This window comes from Stegastes partitus, unplaced genomic scaffold, assembly GCF_000690725.1.
Source record: "Stegastes partitus isolate 25-593 unplaced genomic scaffold, Stegastes_partitus-1.0.2 Scaffold1134, whole genome shotgun sequence".
Classification (NCBI taxonomy): domain Eukaryota; kingdom Metazoa; phylum Chordata; class Actinopteri; family Pomacentridae; genus Stegastes; species Stegastes partitus.
In genome coordinates, this window is record NW_007578865.1 from 79418 (window position 1) to 96215 (window position 16798).

At 43.6% G+C, this 16798-nt stretch overlaps 1 protein-coding gene across 7 annotated transcripts in view; it reads left to right on the top strand.

Moving 5' to 3' along the window:
• The window catches only part of LOC103368237 (nucleosome-remodeling factor subunit BPTF), a 49894-nt gene that overhangs the window by 25305 nt on the left and 7791 nt on the right, over positions 1–16798 (top strand). For 5 of the 7 annotated variants that reach the window (XR_520762.1, XM_008296538.1, XM_008296539.1 and 2 more), the window contains 17 exons: positions 358–486; positions 839–989; positions 1356–1395; positions 1714–1939; positions 2135–2284; positions 6096–6226; positions 6585–6699; positions 6945–7162; positions 8255–8495; positions 8880–9160; positions 9447–9560; positions 9984–10145; positions 10564–10646; positions 13498–13723; positions 13890–14215; positions 14721–14894; positions 16134–16326. Coding sequence is in view for 6 of the 7 variants with exons in the window: in XM_008296538.1 (XP_008294760.1) it covers positions 358–486; positions 839–989; positions 1356–1395; positions 1714–1939; positions 2135–2284; positions 6096–6226; positions 6585–6699; positions 6945–7162; positions 8255–8495; positions 8880–9160; positions 9447–9560; positions 9984–10145; positions 10564–10646; positions 13498–13723; positions 13890–14215; positions 14721–14894; positions 16134–16326 (2960 nt within the window). In the remaining variant the exon portion in view is untranslated. The remainder of the gene's footprint in view (positions 1–357; positions 487–838; positions 990–1355; positions 1396–1713; positions 1940–2134; positions 2285–6095; positions 6227–6584; positions 6700–6944; positions 7163–8254; positions 8496–8879; positions 9161–9446; positions 9561–9983; positions 10146–10563; positions 10647–13497; positions 13724–13889; positions 14216–14720; positions 14895–16133; positions 16327–16798) is intronic. The other 2 variants (XM_008296540.1, XM_008296543.1) reach the window with 1 other exon arrangement.

The window sequence follows — 16798 nt, forward strand, 5'->3', positions numbered from 1 at the left end:
CTAAATGTTACTACTTTGAATCTTTTAAGTTTCTTTATAAGCTGTTTTTTAAATCGTATTTATTTAATTACCTGCACTGGTTGCATTTTTATTTACATTTTAATGCAAATTGTGGAAAATTGATGCAGCTGCTGAGATCTGCTCCAACACGGCGATCAAAAACTTGCACAAAATTGTCACTTTAAATTGCGTCTTTCTATATTTATTTATCCTCTAAATGGGCTGCAAAAGAAAATATTCGGTTTGAGTCACATTTGGGTATCAGTGTTTTTATGTTGGAGTGCATTTCCTCCATCTTCTCGGGCTTTCCTCCTCATCACCGTACCGACCCAGCCCTATCCCCACTCATTGCTACAGAGACGTCAGAAACCGAAATCACCACCACCGAGATCATAAAGCGCCGGGATGTGGGACCTTACGGCATTCGCTCAGAGTACTGCATCCGCAAAATCATCTGCCCGCTTGGAGTGCCTGAGACTCCAAAAGGTAAAAATGCACCTTTTTTGACTTGTACAATCCCCTTCAGATATGTTTAAGGGTGTATACAAACAGAATCTGCTTGGAATCAATATTTTTGCAGTGTTGTTTTTCCTTATCGAAGTCAGAAAAATGGTTAGAAGTTGGCCACTTTGACAAAATCATGATGTAAACTGCGGAAACTCAATGAATTCATTCATCTGTTTCTGTATCTATCACATTTTTTTGTAGTGTTAAAAGTATTGAATCATGAATCTATTTTTCATGATTGAAATGTCTACCTGAAACACACACACACACGTCTTTTTCACAAACATTCCAAATTTGTGTCACTGATTCATCCACCTGTCCAACATCCCAGAAACCCACACCCCTCAGAGGAAGGGTCTGCGCTCCAGCGCTTTGCGCCCCAAGAAGCCTGAACCCGCCAAGCAGACTGGTCCAGTGGTGATTGAGACCTGGGTGGCTGAAGAGGAACTGGACCTCTGGGAAATTAGAGCCTTCTCAGAAAGGTCAGAGGCTTTAAGGTCACATGGACCGCACAGTTTGTAAACATGTCATACCGGAGAGTCGGGTTTTAATCAGGGAGGCGATCTACTGTCTTCGTAGGTGTGTCCAAATATTCTCGTTTGGCCTTGTCCTGCCAAACTTGTGTGAAACAAAATGGAGGCTGTGAAAAAGCTGTTTTAAACTGATGCTTGACCTATTTTCTAGTGTTTACCTTTCATCACCCCAATCATCATACCCACTTAATAACTTGTAAATCATGCATTTGAATGACTGGAATGAAACTTTTTTTCCCCAAAAAAATATTCTGCCTTTTAAAGTGCTGTTTATCTCAAATTTTAAAAGTCTTAAAGTTGTTCTTTGTTTTTTAGGGTGGAGAAAGAGAAAGCTCAGGCAGCAGAGCAGGCCAAGGTGAGTTCACATATGTGTTCATTCTTCTGTAATCATTTAAGTGAGCCTTTTCTTTTTATCACTTGTTAAAGTAAGGCTTACATTTTTGTGGGAGTAAATATTGTGGCGTAGCAGTGGGGATTTTCTCAATCATTGGGTAATTTAATCTTAGGTCCAAGACAACAGATGACACATTAATTACTACTAGAGATATTTTAATAAGTAAACACATTGATGATAAAGACAGCTGATAAATGTGTTTGTTTTGTTTGATACCAATTCCGTAACTGATAATATTACCCATTCATTCGTAATAACATGCTTCATTCACCGTCTCAGAAACGTCTCGAGCAGAAACCAGGCTCCATCGCAGCCACGCCAGCAGGGACTCCTGCAATTCCTGCCGTCACGCCCAAAGTCATCGTGGGTTCGCTGTCGGGCCAGGGCACCCCCAGCACCAAGGTGGTACTGTCCACCAAGATGGGCACCCCCGTCACATTCCAGCAGAACAAGAACTTCCAGCAGTCATTTGCCACCTGGGTCAAGCAGGGTCAAAGCACGCAAGGTACATTACAGAGCGAGTATTTGGAGCAGCGGGATGAGACAGTGGATCTTTGTTTTAACCTAAATTAAGGAACGGATAATGTCAGAACAAATTCTGATAAAGCGTCTTTTTCATTCGTATGACTGGGTTTATCAGAATCACTGAGAGAGTTTAGAGTAGTAACTGTTCTTTTATTTTGTTTGTTTGCTTCACCAGGAGCGGGCACGGAGACCACCGTGGCCACATCTGGCGGGCACACTTTCCAGATTACAGGAACTTCAGCCTGCGGAAAGGTTGTGACCACCAAGCTGCCGCTACCCGCCAACAGCAAGATCGTCACGGTCAACGTGCCAACTTCACAAGGAGGTACGGCTGGTTTTTAATAAGTCACACCTCAGAGGTAGGCGGAGGGCAGAAGTTACATTTAAACAGTGTAGACGTTTCTTCTTTCGCTCCACAACCCTGTCAGGATGCATGCATGTTTGTTTTCATTGCTTCACCTCAAACCCGCACCTGAGACATTTAAGATGTGTCGGAGGAGCCTAATTAGATCTGGCTCATTAATTGGATGCCATTGTAAGCAGTTTCATATGCCAACCACATGCACGGCGCTTTAGGAGGACTGAACTCGCCTTCATTCGCTGTGGATGTTGTTTACAGCGAATGAACTACTGCAGGCTCAAATATTTGGAATTCGGCACAAATGAGACTTTCCTTTTGTCCTTGATGGCCGCTGTCGGTGAGCCAAGTGGATATTTTTTCTGTTTTAAAACCGCACAGCTTACAAAAAAACTGTAGCGTTACAGAGATGTTTTCTATTAAACACACTCCATCCACCCTTTCGTTTCAGAATCAGTCACACAGCTGTCACAGTTTTACCATGGTCCTAATAAAGCCATGAGTTCCATTCTTGAAATCTTCTGCACTTGGTTGGTTTAGATGTCAGATTTATGTTATCGGTTTGCCCTGAAACATTGTGCTTCGTCTAAATGAAAGAATGGCAAGAATTAAAATGAAATCCCCATTGCCAGTATTTGTTTTACGACAGTGGTTTAGTCGTGTAATGTGAAAGGATTCGCTTGTAGTGATGAACTTACAGAGACATTATCACCTACTCCAGTTTCCCTAAGCTGCGCAGAGCTTTATAGCTCGGTTTCACTGTCACCACTTGTTTTTGGCTGCAAGCAGGCAGCTGTTTTCAGTGATAAAATAAAAGCCAACATTGGACTTTCAGACAGAAACACAACTCCAAATTGACGCTAATGTTGTGCTGCTGGATGCAAACGCACTCAACTGCATCAGCTTAAGTGATTATGTGTCGGTTTTGCGTTTATAGCTTGTTGATGCAGGTTTAGAGGGAATTAAAGGTAGTGTGTAATTATCTTTTATATACTAAACACAACTTAGAATAGATCAAATGTACGCAGCGTTTTATAGCCCAATATTTGCCCAGTGATGACTCTGTTTGCGATGCATGAGCTCATATAAAAGCCACGACAGGAGCACAGAGGATGCGGACGAGAGACAGACAGATAAATGAACGCGTGTGTGGAAAATGTTAAGTTGACCTTAGTAAATATAATGAACTTTAGTCATTGGTTTGTCCTGTAAGCAAAACTTTTTGTTCCATCTGGTTCCAGTTGCCACCAAATGTATAAAACGCTTCAGCATCAGCCCATCGCTCCCCGTGTTTTGTGCGACTGGTCTGCAGCAAATCCCATTGTGGTGCCCGCCGTGTGCCAACCTCATGAGTCAGCAGCTCAGTTTGGTGTGGCGCACCGTGTCTGGTTGTGTCCCGTCGGCATGGAAATCTAATAGGAAGCTGTTATTTTGGTTGGATGGTTTTAGGGATGGTAGACTTGTGTAGTCTGAGGTTCACAATCCAGACTGCGGATTCAAAATTGTACTATCTTAAGTGCTTTTCAACTTCTTAAAAAAAAATGTCAATATTGACGCCGCGGACGGTGGGTGACGGTTTGTTCTGAGCACCACCAGGCCCGTCTGTGGTCCTCTCAAATTGTCGGATGATGGATGTTGCTCAGCGGCCTGTCATGTCGACACGCTTCATTAAAGCTGCTGACAGCTCTCGTGCGGCTCATATTCCGTATTCTCAAGATCTGTTGGGTGACTACGTGCTGCGTGCTGTTGATGTTTTTTTGAAACTGAAATGCGCGCTTTCGAGATGAAAATTTGCTTCGGCGAACAGAATAAGATACGAAAAGATTATGTGGTAGTTAAGCAACTTTCACGACTGTATCTGTGTCTTTTCCATTTGATTCTGTCAAGTTTGTCATAACTGTGAAGAAGAAATCCTCATCGTCAAACAAGATGATGAAAATGATGACTATAAAAATACAGTAAACGTATATTTCCTTGCTTCAATAAAACACTGCAGCCACCAGATGAAAAGAATGATATTCACAGAGGCTTACAAAGAAAGTGATTTTTCTTACGTTTGAAGTCACCATGAAGGAGAAACTAAGTTCAGGTGGAGTGTAACCATTTAATGGACATGTGTATTTATCCAGCATGACTGTTGGGTGCCCTGTTTGTTTTGGAAGGGCTTAAGGAAGTTAGGCAGGAAAACAAGTTTACCCTGAGGTCTGCTTCCCAGACAGGTAGCCCTCTATAGTAGGATTCCATTTTTCTTTTTTTCCCTCCGTCTTTTTGAATAAACGCGTACCTCTCCACTCTCCGGAGTCCCAACTCCTCGACCTCTCCAAACAGCCAGTCCATAGAGAAGCATGTTTGATGTGTGTGAGCAGAGCAGCGACTCCCCAGTCTTACGACCGGGCTTAACGTCCCTGTTTGAAGAGGGAAACCCTTGATGTATAGGTTTACCTGCTCGGTTGCGGTCGAGAAACCGCAGCAAGAATTCAAGAGAGGAAAAAGGAGCCACACTCTCATGGTTTTCCATTTCTGCCATCAGCTTCACGTGAGCTCATGAAGGCCGAGGGCCCGGCGAACAAATGTGAAACGCTCCCTTTGTCGGATTAGAGTTAAGAAGTAGGATGTGAATTCATGTATAATTTATGAGGGGGTTCAGGTATGTTGGGGGAAACCCAACTAAGCTTTCAGGTAGCCTTTGAAGATTTTGTTTACCTGCTCGACTAATATTTACAAGTGCTGCGATCAAAAGCTGCTTCTGCAGCAAAAAGAGAAGCCCACAAATAATGAATCGAGTTGTGTTAATGCACGACTTCTGTACAACTGCTTACTTGTAGCAAACATGCATGGCGTCAGTGATTGTATTCGGGGTGTTTGAGAACTTTAAATCCAACAATCCAACAAGCCAACAAGCGATCCTACGTAATCTAAGTGTTGCATTTCGTTATTCTCCAAACCTTCCTTGTTGCATTTTACCACACATTTGTGCATATTTCTCTTGTCCAATGCTTACACTGACTTTATTAATCCCCAGAGGGAAATTCAGTTGTTGCAGCAGCATGAATGTTCAACAGAGGGGGTAAACAAAAGCAAAAAGACAACACAGAATATTAGAGTAGGGTATAAAATGAAGGTAAAATAAAATAAGATGGGGCAGTGGTTAGCACCGTTGCCTCACAGCAAGAAGGTCGCTGGTTCGCATCCCGGTGAGGACACCCGGGATCTTTCTGCGTGGAGTTTGCATGTTCTCCCCGTGCAGCGTGGGTTCTCTCCAGGTCCTCCGGCTTCCTCCCACACAGTCTAAAAACATGTCGAGGTTAATTGGTGATTCTAAATTGTCCGTAGGTGGGAATGTGAGTGTGCTATAATATGGAAAGAAAAGTCAGTAACATTTACAAGAATATAGGAGGGAGATACAGAAATGTGCAAATGATAATGTGCTTAGATGTGCAAATGACATAAATAGGTGCAGATAAGTTGAGTGGCGTTAGAATGTAGAGTGTCCGGTATGCTCTTCTTGATTCAGTTTTGATTTGATTGTTTCGGAAAATGTCACCACAGATGTGTGTTTCCAGATACAAATATATCTGTGTCCATGTGGTGAAAAGATCAGAAATGGAAGGTTAATTCTAATTGAAGAAAGAAGGATCTAGTACCAGTTTTTCTGAGTTTCACCTACAACTTAATCCTGACAGATTTTTCGGACTGATATGCTACTTGTGTAAATGTCCCTCTCCTCTCTCCACTCATCCTTCATACTCTGCTATCTTCTTCCTACTTCCCTCTGCAGGTGTGGTTCAGCAGAAAGTGTTGGGTATCATCCCATCCAGTACAGCAGGCGGTGCCCAAACCTACACCACATTCCAGCCCCGCACCACCACGCTCAACATCAGGCCCAACACACCAGGCTCCCAACAGCAGGTACAAGTGTCATCTTTTTTTATTTTTTTCTGTAATTCTTTCAATTCTGTTGTTTTTTTTTTGGATTGTTTTACATTTTCTACCGTGTTTGCACAGCTGGGAACATCACTTTTGTTTTCTACTATAGTATGTGGAGTTTTCTGTATTAGATTCTGTATTTAGACATCAAAGAGGAGCAGTGAGTGTGTGGGCTATAATGAAACTGTGCTGAACTGTTCTTAGCTTTTATATCAACACCAGACGTGCTCCTACTGTAGGTAACCCAACCTGGATTTTTTTTTTGGCCTCTGACTATGAAAAAGTAGCTGCTGGCTTTAAAATAGTTTCTTACTAATGCATTTATGATAATATCTCTCAGGTTCTGGCAGGTGGTGGTCAGATCCGTCCAGGAATGACAGTGATTCGAACCCCAATCCAGCAGACAGGAGCGATGGGAAAGACGATACTCCGAACACCCCTCGTGGTCCAGCAAGGTAATGGACTCTTCATACTTTTCAGCCAAACGAAGACCAGCTTACCCTCCAAGAATAAATGCATACTGACAGCAAGTTTGGCCGCAAACTAAACTGTTTCAGTACCTGTCTGCGTGGTATGTTTCTGTATGAGCGTCTCTCACTCAACTACTGACACCCCGACCACCGGTTCAGTGGAATCTTGAGCTCCCGTGACGACATGTGTGTTGCCTGCTTGCTAAATTTGTCACATTGTTCTCTTCCAGGTCAGGGTGGGCAGCAGGTAGTGACACAGATCATTCGCGGCCAGGCAGTTTCCACGGCAGTGTCTGCTGCCAGCCCGGTCGCCACAGTCACCGGTCAGGGAGTGGCTAGCCCCAACGCAGCTGGACAGGCAGCTGGCCAAACACCACCCGGCACCCCACGGGCTCAGGGGCAGGGCCAGGTTAAACTCACCCTGGCACAGCTCACCCAACTCACACAGGTTTGTGAGGCAGAAACTCCAGGATGTCCTGTGTTACCTCGTGTGCAGCTCCAGAAAGGAACAGTCTCCAAATGGCAATGTCTTTAGCAGATAAATTTGGGGGGGAAAAAAGCACCAGTGTGGCCTGTAAATGAGCGTAACTGGCAGCCTCAGTTCCATACAGCTCTCATTATGGGTCTGTAGATACTCGTATGTAGACATGGGTTTCTATTTACATATTGGGTTTTACAACAGGGAGAAGGAAAAACATTTTCGGATGGTAAAATATTCAAAATTACTATTTAATCATGCTAAATAAGTGCTATTAGGAAGCTGCTGTGTTTCGCTGTGAGTTCACAGAGTTCAACGGAAAGAATGTGCTTCTTGTGGTTTCATCGGGCCTTTCACAAGTCAAGTTTATTTGTGTAGCTCAGTATAAAATCTAATTATCTAATGGGCTTTAAAACTCAAAAACCAGCAAAGATGAGCAAGAAAATGCCATCATGAAAATGTCACATTTAAAACATAGCAGATACTGGGTGTATAAATGTTCTGATCTGTGGGAGAAGTTCTACTCAAAGCACAAAATGCAACTAAGAAGAGATTTCTTGATCGTCCAGTGGCATTTGGGATATTTTCACGATGGCATTCTCTGGTTTATCTCTGAACCATCGTTGAGTCCAACCGAAGATCAAAACTCAGTTCTCAGATTGCCTTTTGGTACAAAAATAGCCAACATATCCCAAAATATAGAAACTATTTTACAAAAAAAAAAAAAAAAACATATGTTGCAAATTCTTCGAAGTCCATACAGAAGTTTGTGGCACTGTTTCCAAACCATTTAGAGTCATTTCATCTGGAGCTTTTCAGGGTTTAAGTGCAGAAGGTTTTGAATGTTATTTGTTTTGTTCACACAGCGTTAGCAAAGTTGGTTTGACAAATTCCACCAACTTGTGAAAAGATTTAAGATTTTGTGGGGGGAAAAAGGGATTACAATCCTTTAGATAATGAGATACAATCAAAATGATTCACTACAGGCAATTTATTTTGGATTAGACTGAACTGTAAAATGTGATTTCATGCCTTTTTTTCTTCCTGCTCTGCCTCCCACAGAAGCAGCAGGCTGGGTCGGCGGTGGATCGACAGGCTGGAGTTGGTGGGACGCAGCAGGCGCTGACGGTGATGGTTCAGGGACAGGGTCAGACCACCGGCCAGCTGCAGGTCATACCTCATGGGGTCACCGTCATTCCAGGACCCGGACAGCAGCTCATGCAGGCGGCGCTGCCCAACGGCCAGGTGCAGCGCTTCCTCTTCACCCCGTTAGCCTCAGCTGCCACGCCCACGTCAAGCACAGGTATGACAAGAAGCAAACATGGAGGACTCCAGAGTTATGCAGATTAGGGCTTTTTATCCAGCTGCCCACCAAGTTTGAAGGGATAGAAAATAAATGTTAGAATCAAGTTCAAAGTGAATCTTGTGTTTCGGCAGAATTAGTTTCAGCTGCTTTAAAAGAAGTCATCCACAGAATGTACTCACAGAATGAGATTGATGTGTTTTTAGGGCATCATCTAGCAAGTTTCTCAACTCTATTCCATCTGCTGCATTTTTATTTAGAAGATTATAAAATTGACATTCCTTTAGGTTGAACTTCTTTCCAGGTGTTGCTATGTATGAGGATCAGTCATGCTTTAAGACATTCGCTCGATGATCTCTAAACCTCTCTCTCTGCTTACTCCAGCCTCCACGGTTCCCAGTCAGCCCAGCTCCACCTCCACCAAAACCCCAGCTCAGCCGGCACAGCAGGCCGCTGCCCCCATCCAGGCGGGGGCGGCCCCGCTACCTACCAGCACCCCGCCCTCGGCCACCCCTCAGGGCCAGCTACCGCCTCAGACACAGGCCCACATGCCCATCCAGTCTCCCACCTCGCTGCAGGTCAAAACAAAGGGAGGAAACACCCAGTTGCAGCTGCAGCAGACGCCTCAGCTCATCAGTGTGTCTGGACTGCAGCAGCAGGTACAGGTATGATTAGAGGACCGCAGTGACTGCTGCAGAAAAGTTGAACCTCAGTCACTCCTCTCTGCTTAAATTTGCTTGTAGTCAAACACATTTAAAGTTGCTCAGGTGGAACTCAGTCAATCATTTCTGGTCCAAGCAGCTTATTTGTCACCATTTTTCAGTACATATTGTCCACCTTGACGTGCCGCTGACAGTGTGATTTAAACATGTAAATAAAAGTTTTATATGAGGGCATAAACAGAACTGTGTGCGTGTGTGTTAAATTTATGATTTTTCTTCATGGCTACAGGTGTTGGCCCAGCTGCAGACCCAGCAGGGTGGAGGCTCTCTGCCACAGCACATCAAACTGCAGCTCCCCATCCAGATCCAACAGAGCGGGACCGCCTCAGCTCAGGGAGGACAGGTATCACATCCAGCTCACTGTGCGAGAGAGTAACTTATACTGCCTTAATAGGACCATTCGAAGGAGTTTGTGTAGAAAGTAGAAAAATGAGAAATGTTTTTGATTTTATGCTCCAGCTGCCTGTAGCGTAGCATATCTGATTAACAAAATTTGTCGCACAAATATTTTGATGACACCGAATGTGTCATCCAACTCCTAACATGACTGAGCATTAAGATGTGAAATCTCAGCCCGTCTTAGTCCTCACATTAAACAGTTGATTCTTTAACTGGCAGCTTTTGTATTTGCCAAACAAAAACCCCAATCCTCCCTCAGAGCAATTTTCACCAAAACCAAGAATCCTGTCTTGTTAAATTGAAATTACACTACATAACAGCTCCATTTAAAGCCCAAATTGATTACCACACTATGCTCTCTGCACAGATTGGAAACGTGGTTACCATCCAGGCAGCGTCGGTGCAGGAGCAGCTGCAGCGGATCCAGCAGCTCCGAGAGCAGCAGCAGCAGAAGAAGAGGCAAGCTGCAGAAGCAAAGAGAGAGCTGGCTCTCAGCTCAGCCAGCCAGAGCGACATCATTCAGAAACAGGTGTGTATGCGCACAGGAAGTCATCATCTCTGTCCAAAACTCTCCGTCTCCCAGCCATCAGTACATAAACAGTCACCATCCTCCAACCCTCCACTGAGACTCGGTTTATTTTTACAGCTCGGCCCTTGTCTCTGTTTATTAGGTTTAATGCTGCCAGTACTACTGTGTGTGTGTGTGTTTATCTGTCTCAGTTTATTTTACAATCTGTACTCGCTGGTCACACTTAATCATAATACTTCTCTAGAGATACTTGTAGTACACAATAAAAGCTCACATGGATAACTGTTTTAGCCAATGTTTGCAATGTTTTATATGAAAATAGTGTTTTTAGCTCCCGTAAAACCATCTCCTCTCAAACTGTGAGGTACTTTTTTGTAGTTAAACTCACTGTTTCTACTGACATCTTCACATTTTTCAGGTGGTCATGAAACAAAACGCTGTGATCGAGCACCTGAAGCAGAAGAAGACCATGACGCCTGCAGAGAGAGAGGAGAATCAAAGGTTTGTGTCTGGAATTTGTTGCTGTGTGGGAAGATGTACGGATGTTCAGTTTGATGCCAAAAGTGTCATTTTGGAAAAGTTTTGTATTGAAATTGTGCGAGACTTTGTTTACCGGTCAGACTCTGCACTCTGACGGAGCACAGAAATGATGTTTCATCCCTCTGCAGGACAGTCTCCTTAAACTGATGCCTTCCTGTGTCTGTGTTCTTGTCATGTGGAACTGTAGCGTCATCACCCAATCAGTCTGCGCACTATCCTCTCCTCTCTCCCTTTGACTTTTGTCTAACACCATGTTGGGAGGTACTGCACAGCATGGGAACCTTTGGGTGTGGAACCACCTACAGCTGCATGTCCGCACTGTGACCCGACAAGCGGCAACACAAAGACAAATCCGTTTATAAATGACTGGAGTTGTACAATGAAAACACACAAGGTTTTCCCAACCCTTCCACTCATTTGTAGGAGTGTAGCAACGTTAAAATGACAGAAAAATAATGTTAGACTATCATTCAGTGACAAATACTACTGTTATTATAGCAGCAACATTTTAACAGAAGTCATTCAGTAGTTTTTATTTAGTCTTTTTTTTCCCCCCATATTTTGAAAAGACTTGTTCACCTTCTGATGAGAAAAAAAGAAAAAAAGTGCTGTTTTACTCTGCAGGCTAAATTAGGAGCACTACTATTCTACAAACCAAAATGAAACCTTTGAAATAATAACAGAAGTAATGCGATGTTTAGAAAGACTCTCCTCCTTCCTTCCTGTGTTACACGCTGCAGATAGATTACACTCTGACATATAGCTGACCCTGACAACCGTGTGTTTATGTCCACAGACGGTGTGTCAACACTGTACCCATTCACACAGACCTGAAATACCAAACCCAGACTACTGTGACATCACTGCAGCAGCTCTGTGTGTTGTCTGTCTTGGCTTATTTTTCATCCCTTTTTTCCATTTTCTTATGTCACCCTTTTCTGTCCCTTTTCCTTCAAAACACGACTCTGTTGGTAATAACGCGGAACGTTGTCATCAGCGTGTTTTATTTGCGTCCACCGCTTTCAACGCTACGTTTGCAGCGTGTTCCTCCGTGTGCGCGCCGGAGCTCTGGCCGATCTTCGACCTCGGCAGCCACGGATGCGTTTGTGTGTTACTCACACAAACATGCGCTGAACGAGGCAACAGCTTTCGATCTTAGTTGTGAATGTTAGCGAACACAAGTGAACATACTGGGAGCGTAGAGCCGTAAATTATCTCGATTTATTGTCAAAGACTGACATCTGATTTTGAGGAATGGTGGCGACAGTGAGTGGGATTCTTTCTGAGTATCTCAGATCAAATCCACTGTGTGCCACCACACAGGCATTTTAATTTGCTCAAATATGCATATATGACCTTTGTTTCTTCCTCATCCGTTGTTTATGGTTTCCCAGTCACTCTATATCTCCCCATCTCTCAGTATACTTCTCTCCCAGTCTTCCAACTCTCAGATCCACTCTCTTTCCACTGAAGCAGAGTTCTTTATAAATAAACACTTGAAAACCAAATAGTCCTGTAACATCTGTAACACATGTGTCCAGGTAGGGATGATGTCACCGTTGCAGCCAGTTTTAGGAAGTAGCCACAGTCGGCTTGGGATTTTTAAAGCGTGTTGTGTTTAAAGGTGAAAAACACATGAATGTACATATAGTATAAATAAAACAGCTGCCTGCTATGTAAAGACATAGTGGAGTAATGTAGTCCTTAGCAAAGGAAAAAATCACCTCCTCTGTGTTGTAATTGAGGCCTCTGCTCAATGTTTGCCAATCGATCTGGCTGAATGTTGGCGTATATTAGTGCATGTGAGTTGAAACTTGTGGCCCTTTCGCTTTGTTTGATCTCACACATTTCATTGGAAAAGTAAAAGTGCAGTCCAGTGTTCAGCTGCTGCCTCCAAAAAATAAAGAATATATTTTATTGATGTTATTTAGCTAATGTATGTGTTTCATTTGAGCTCAGTGTTAGAGCCTCTATTGCTGTTTTTAGGTATGAAACTGTCCACACGTTTGTTTTTTAGAGTTTAAAATCGACCATTTCTAGAAGAAACTTCTGCCAGTTGTTGGAGGAAACTAAACAAATTAATTTTCTAATGTTCTAATGTTTTCTCTCTGCATTTTATTTTTATTTCTGTACTTCATAGCTGAGGAAGGAAAGACTTAGACCCAGATAGGGATGGGATACAAGTTCAGAACCAGAGTCAAACCCAGGACTTTAAAGTTCCGTAACTTGCACAACGGAGCCACCAGAATTCCTCAAGGGCTCGCGTTGAGAGAAATGCTCTCATTGTTCATTGACACGGACCGACATTTCTTACACACGGAAAGCTCGATTTTAATGTTTTGAAGTAGCCAATAACCAAGCAGGTTGTACTTTATGAAACATTGAAGCATTGTTTGGATTAATACTCCGTTCCAGCCCACTGGTGTGTCAGAGGGATACATTTCTTCCTCTGTGACTATGACTGCACCGACTTTCTGAATTCTAGCTTCAGATATGTGATAATCCTTCCCCTCCCAGTCCTTTTATCCTTCTCTTCTCTCTCAGCAGGAGTATTATGTGTATTTAATGTCTTAAAAAATATCCTGAAATGAGCCACAGCGCTTTTTCACATGGGCCTTCATTAAATTCAGCAGGACTATATTTGGTTCTGTTGGTGACTGTACGTTTTCCTGCTACATTCACAGAGCGCTTCATCGTCAATATGCAGCATTCTTCTGTTGTGTATACATGTGATCTGCTGTAACTTGTGAAAATATGACTGTGATTAATTCTTCTCTCTCTCTACTACTCTCTTCTGTCCCCGTCTGTTTAGGATGATTGTATGCAACCAGGTGATGAAGTTCATCCTCGACCGGATAGACAAAGATGAGAGACAGGCAGCCAAGAGAAAGAAGAAGGAAGAGGTGGTGGAGGCAAAGAGGAGGTTGGCCAACGCCAGTAAGCTCTCCTCGCTTCTTTACCGACACAAGGAAAGCCTCAAGATGGAGATTCTTAAGAAGAGGGCGCTTCTCGACAAGGAGCTGCAGTTAGAGGCGCAGGTATACGGGAAGGGTGGAACATATAATGTATAGTATAAAAAAAAATGGCTAAAGCTTTAAACAGTCTCATGAAGTTTAGTAGATAATTATAAAGAAATTGGGTACAAAATGGTACCAGAAACCCCTCCATCCCATTAAATCATTATTTTGGCATGCCATTCCTCAGGAGGAGCTAAAGAGGGACCTGTTGCGGATGCGGAGGGAGAAGGAAAGGGCTCAGGCCGCCGCCCAGCAGGCAGCTCAGGCCGCCGCTGCCGCCGCCGCCGCCGCAGCCCACAACCAGCAGCAGCAGAACCTGGCACACATCGCCTCTCAGCACCACCTCACCACGGCTGTCACCTCCTCACACAAGAGGAAACGGGAGGAGGAGAGGGATCTGGCAACGTCGGCCAAGTCCAAGAAAAAGAAAATGATCTCCACGACGAGCACGAAGGAGAGCAAGAAGGACACCAAGCTCTACTGCATTTGCAAGACGCCCTACGATGAGACCAAGTATGACGATGCTTTGTTGGATACAACCGTGAAAACATTAGTGACGACAGTAGGCACAGCAAAACACTGATGTAATTCACAAGGTTAAAACAAATATACACCAGCGAATGGGCCTAAATGAATGCAAGAACTTTTCTTGAAACCTTATGGGGGCTTTTTAGTGTATTAACTAAGTTGACTAATGCGGTTCTTTGTATTCTCTAAAGGGACATTTCCACACCTTAGTCCACATTGAAACATACAGTTGCCAGAAGTCAAAAAACACCATCTGATATCTCTCTAAAGCCAATTGTAACTATTATTTTTCTTATTTTTTTCCAACTTTGACAATTTGCAGGGTTTTCACCAGCATCCCTCCTCAGTCAACACAGGAATAATTAAATGAAACCCTTCCTCTAGCACAGAACAGATCTTTCCCTTCCAACCTGAACCATACAGATATTTTAAAAGTCAAAACATTTAGTATATTTTTTAAAATCACTGTTCATTTCTATCCTCTCCAAAGGTTCTATATCGGTTGCGACCTGTGTACCAACTGGTATCACGGAGACTGTGTGGGCATCACAGAGAAGGAGGCCAAGAAAATGGACGACTACATCTGTGTGGAGTGTAAACGGGGCCAAGAAGGCAGCACCGAGGAGCTGTACTGCATCTGTCAGACGCCGTACGACGAGTCCCAGTAAGGAGCTGCAGGAGTTTGTGTTTGTGTGTCTGTCTTGTGTGTGTGCCTTGTGTTTCTGCTTGATAGAAGTTCTGATGTACACAACAAATTAGCACAACAACAACAAATGATGTACAATATCACACCTAATGAGATGTAAAGAAATTAGTGCAAAGTGCTAAAATACAGTATCACTAATTGATGCAGCTCATTCAAAATGTTGGGCTGTTGACATAAAATGATGTTGTATATTTCTATGATAAGGTATTTTACAAGATTGCACCAAAAAAAGTAAAGCAGGGCTACATTCAGAGTTAGCATGAGCATTCCTGTAGCAGAACTGTAACATAGAAATGAAAAATGATGGCATCATTAGCATCCCAGTAAACAAATGTTTCCAGCATCAGTCAACCAAGGTTTTGCTAGAAATACCTGAACCCAGCAGGTTGTGATCAGATATCAAAAAACAAAACTGTATGATTTAAGCTGAAAAGTACCTCAGCTGATCTGCTCTGTATTCATACACCAGTAGCTTGCCAGTTCTACCTGTAGTGAAACCAATTTTAAAGCCTATGGAGTTCACATTTTAGGCTTCTGTTTTGCTGACCAATTGATTGTTTACAGATTAAAGGGAAAGTTGAACTGTCGCCCCCTACAGTGAGGAGATCTGGTGGCTTTGTTATACTGTGAGGAGTGTTTTGCTTGCATGAAGGGGTCCAGTTGTCCTCTGTAAATAAATACAAAGTTGTTCTGTGTGATAACCTTCATCGTACGAGTTTCTATCCTGATGGGTGTCTTCCAGGGCCTTCCTATAACAATACCCCATCCATAGAACACTAGGGATCACTGAATGCTTTGATGAGTATGAAATTGAACATCTATAGAAAAATTTGGACCAACATTTTAGAAAGTGGGCTGCAAGGTGGGTCGATGGTTAGCACTGTCGCCTCGCAGCTAGAAGGTCACCGGTTCACGTCCCGGTTAGGATCTTTCTATGTGTCCCACAGTACGAAAACATGTTGAGGTTAATTGGTGATTTTAAATTGTCCGTAGGTGTGAATGTGAGTGTGTTTGGTTGTCTGTCTTTAGGTCTCTAAGTGTAGCCCTGATAAACTGTCCCCTGAATCAGCTGGGATAGACTCCAGCCCCCCACGACCCTAGTGAGGATTAAGCGGTGTATAGATAATGGATGGATGGTATATGATATGAAGACCCCCATTCACAAGTAAAAGCGAGCGCTTGTTTCAATCTTTCCAGGTTTTACATCGGCTGCGATCGATGTCAGAACTGGTACCACGGTCGCTGCGTGGGGATCCTGCAGAGCGAGGCCAACCACATCGACGAGTACGTGTGTCCGCAGTGCCAGTCGACGGAGGACGCCATGACGGTCTTCACGCCGCTCACCGACAAGGACTACGAAGGCCTGCGAAGAACCCTGCGTTCATTACAGGTGAACAGGCGATCGTGGTCGCAGCACAAACACACACGACGAGAGTGTTGTAGGCCGGTAATCTCAATCTTGGTCCACTTGAATTGATTCACTGACCTGCTCGTGAGAGGTGGCGAGGTGTACTCTCATTTCACGTAAATATGTACACAAACTCATGCAGCAGCAGGTCTGTGGTAGTAGTTTTATCATCAGCGATAGGCGGAACACTAACACAGCTCCACTACGGTGTCAGAGCAGCAAACAAAAGTCCTCTGTGTCCATCTTATCTGATGGGTTGGGCTCCCCCTACTTGGACAGCTGCCTGGCCTCAGCTTTTTTTTTTTTTTTTATTCCTAGCTTCCCTTTCTTTTCTCTTTCTTCTCCTCCTCCTTCCAGCGGTTTATGTATGCGAGAGAAAAGTGGGAAAGAAAGTGAAAGAGAACATCTGTGTTGACCCACCTGCTTTCAGTGTGATTTTCATGGTGCTGTTTGT